General features: G+C 48.5%; 1 protein-coding gene across 1 annotated transcript in view; it reads left to right on the top strand.

Annotated features, from left to right (window-relative positions):
• The window catches only part of LOC125483088 (dynein axonemal heavy chain 14-like), a 13,312-nt gene that overhangs the window by 8,763 nt on the left and 1,095 nt on the right, over positions 1 to 3,454 (top strand). Inside the window, exons 6-7 of the mRNA XM_048596613.1 lie at positions 1,992 to 2,149; positions 2,921 to 3,067. Coding sequence (XP_048452570.1) covers positions 1,992 to 2,149; positions 2,921 to 3,067 — 305 coding nt within the window. The remainder of the gene's footprint in view (positions 1 to 1,991; positions 2,150 to 2,920; positions 3,068 to 3,454) is intronic.

Raw genomic sequence — 3,454 nt, forward strand, 5'->3', positions numbered from 1 at the left:
AGACCGAGTGCCTGTACCGGCCCCTCGCAGACCGAGTGCCTGTACCGGCCGCTCACAGACTGAGGCCTGTACTGGCCCCTCGCAGACCGAGTGCCTGTACCGGCCCCTCGCAGACCAAGTGCCTGTACTGGCCGCTCACAGACTGAGGCCTGTACTGGCCCCTCAGTGAATGAACTGCTGTACTTTAATTGAATGTTGGAACAGACTGAATGGGCTGAATGGCCTTCCTCTGCCCCTATGTTTTAAAGTCTCATCAATGCCTGGCTCGTAGTTTACCTGCCCTTTTGTCAGGGAGTGGCGAAAGCACCTTTAATTCCCGATCACCTTTAATTCCCGATCACCTCTTGATGAACTGTTTTGCAGCAGCATCATTGATTGTGGGGACCTTTCCCTTCACTAGAAGTAGGAGCGACTGTCAGGAGAGAACTTGAGTTTACAGCGGGAGATGAAATGAAGTGAATTCGAACTATCAGAGCTAATCAAGAATGAAGCAGAAATGGAAAATCCTAAAGTTGAACCACAAGTAAAAACAGGGGTTTAAAACATTAAATGGAATAGCATGCTCTCTCCCAGGAAACTGTTGGCTGATTTACAAAAGCTATAACAGACTGACAGATGTAAATATGCTGGGACAGATCTCTGTCACACACACAGTTCCATCCTCACAGACTGAAGCCTGTGTAATTAGTTCAAGTTAATGATGGACATTGACATTATTACACCTAGTCATTGTAGCTGGAGCTCACCCATTGTAATGGGACTAGAGCTAGATAGTCACAACAATTATATATAGATTATTGTAATAGCAATCATAGAATCATAGAATCCCTACGGTGTGGAAACAGGCCCTTCAGCCCAACAAGTCCACACCGACCCTTGGATCATCCCACCCAGACCCATCCCCCTATAACCCACACACCCTTGAACACTACGGACAATTTAGCATGGCCAATTCACCTAGCCTGCACATCTTTGGACTGTGGGATGTGGTAACAAATGTTAATTCATGTCCAGTTCCGTGATTAAGAGACTGTATCAAATGGCTTGCAGAAGCGAGGTTTGTTGCAAAGATTGATTTATTAAAGGCTTAGTGGTTAGTGATATTGTCCAAAGAAATATCAGCTTTTGTAACACCAGATGGATTTCTTCAATGTACAGGAATACTATTCAAATGAAAAATGTGCCAGCCAGCTCTTAGAGATTAACCATCAAAGTTTCTGCACCTGTGCTTTAAATATGGATGACTTGGATGTGATCAGCCAAACCTGGGATGAGGAATTAGGAATAAATTGCTTCCTCAACTGTAAAGAACCTATTTGGTTGTAAAGTTGGCCAAAAGTGAATTTGCCAAAGCAAAAGCAACTTAATTGGGCCACACTGTGGGAAAAAGGCCAAATAGCAAGAGATACAAAAGTAAGGGCTGCCTAGGATTTTCCAGTGTCCGAGATGAAACAAGAGACTTTGTGGTGGAAAGGCAGGAGTTTATTTCAATTTCAACACTGCTGTGGTTCCTTTGACAAGTTTGTTATAGAAAGGCAAGAACATTGAATGGACCATGCAGAGTCAGAGTTCACTTCATACCTTGAAAGCTATACACACTCCCATCCGAATTTAAATAGTCCCAAATTATGCTAAACCTTTTAAACTGGCTGTTGATGTGAGAGATGTGGTTGTTGCTGCGGTTTTATTATAGAGGAATAAGATGGTGATTGAACAGTGAGTCGGGTACTATTTTAGAAAGTTAAAAGAATTCTCAAAATACTCAGCTGTGGAAACTGAGACTTTGAGTTTGGTGTTTGAAATCTACACATTCAGTAAGTCTATAAGGGATTGTAACTCATACAGATAATCATCGATTAACTATCCTGATGATATTACCAACAGGAATTTGGGATTTCAGCTCACCTGGTGGTAATGTGCTGTGTAAGATGAAGTTGATCTTGTTGTTAAAAAGAATCTGGTTTGTAACAGAGCACCCTGTTCCACCGCAGGATTCCTGACAGCTCTGTTACAAAACCACGCTCGAAAACACGGGCTATCTGTCGACTTTGTCACCTTCGAGTTCCACGTCCAGTCTTCCACAAAACCAACCAAGGATTTCTCCAACACCCATAAACACAAATCCAATATCTGGCTGCAAGCCTTCAAGGTGTGTGCACACCCTCCCAAAAATATATTCAGGGGAAAGCCGAGAGATGAGGGACAACGAAGGGTGAAGATCAGGACGTGTAATTCACAGGGCCCTAGTGGGAACAGTTACCCAGGGGACAGACACAGGGAGTATACAGAGTCCTGGTGGGGACAGTTTACCCAGGGGACAGACCCAGGGAGTACAGAGCCCTGGTGGGGACAGTTTACCCAGGGGACAGACCCGGGGAGTATACACAGTCCTGATGGGGACTGTTTAGCCAGGGGACAGACCTGGGGAGTATACACAGTCCTGATGGGGACTGTTTACCCACGTGGGAGACCCGGGGAGTGTACAGAGTCCTGGTGGGGACAGTTTACCCAGGGGACAGACACGGGGAGTATACAGAGTCTTGATGGGGACTGTTTACGCAGGGGAGAGACCCGGGAGTATACAGAGTCCTGGTGGGGACAGTTACCCAGGGGACAGACCCGGGGAGTATACAGAGTCCTGTTGGGGACAGTTTACCCAGGAGACAGACACAGGGAGAATACAGAGTCCTGATGGGGACAGTTACCCAGGAGAGAGACCCGGGGAGTATACAGAATGCTGATGGGGTACAGTTACCCAGGAGAGAGACCCGGGGAGTATACAGAGTGCTGATGGGGTACAGTTACCCAGGATAAAGATCAGGGTATACTGGGCAGGATAATGGGGTTTTGGAGGGTTGGGGGTTGGAGGTAAAGCTGAACCAACGTTGTCTTATACCCTATGGTGTGGTTTTGTTGGCAGCACCCTGATCCACCCGAGGATGGGGCCCTCCTGTTTGGTCTATATTTGGATGGTGCCTGCTGGGACCACATTAACCAGGTGCTGCAGGATTCTAGTGTGGGTGAAAGATATTATGAAATGCCAGAGATTCTCTTCCTCCCGGTCCAGGTGAGAGATATGCTTCAATTCAACTGTTATTTTCCATTTGGCTCAATCTTCACTTTCTGCCGGGACAAAGTGTAAAGACCCCTCTCAGCACATCCCAGGAATAGATTCCTTACAACAGGCTCAACAAGGAGCCCCTCGGAGGGTCCGGGAGGGGGAGCCCCTCGGAGGGTCCGGGAGGGGGAGCCCCTCGGAGGGTCGGGGAGGGGGAGCCGCTCAGAGGGACCGGGAGTGGGAGCCCCTCAGAGGGTCCGGGATGGGGAGTCCCTTGGAGGGACCGAGACGGGGAGTCCCTCGGAGGGACCGAGACGGGGAGCCCCTCAGAGGGTCCGGGACGGGGAGTCCCTCGGAGGGACTGGGGGGGGGGGAGTCCCTCGGAGGGACCGGGAG

The sequence above is a fragment of the Rhincodon typus genome, chromosome 5 (genome assembly GCF_021869965.1).
Source record: "Rhincodon typus isolate 14 chromosome 5, sRhiTyp1.1, whole genome shotgun sequence".
In the NCBI taxonomy this organism is placed as follows: Eukaryota; Metazoa; Chordata; class Chondrichthyes; order Orectolobiformes; family Rhincodontidae; genus Rhincodon; species Rhincodon typus.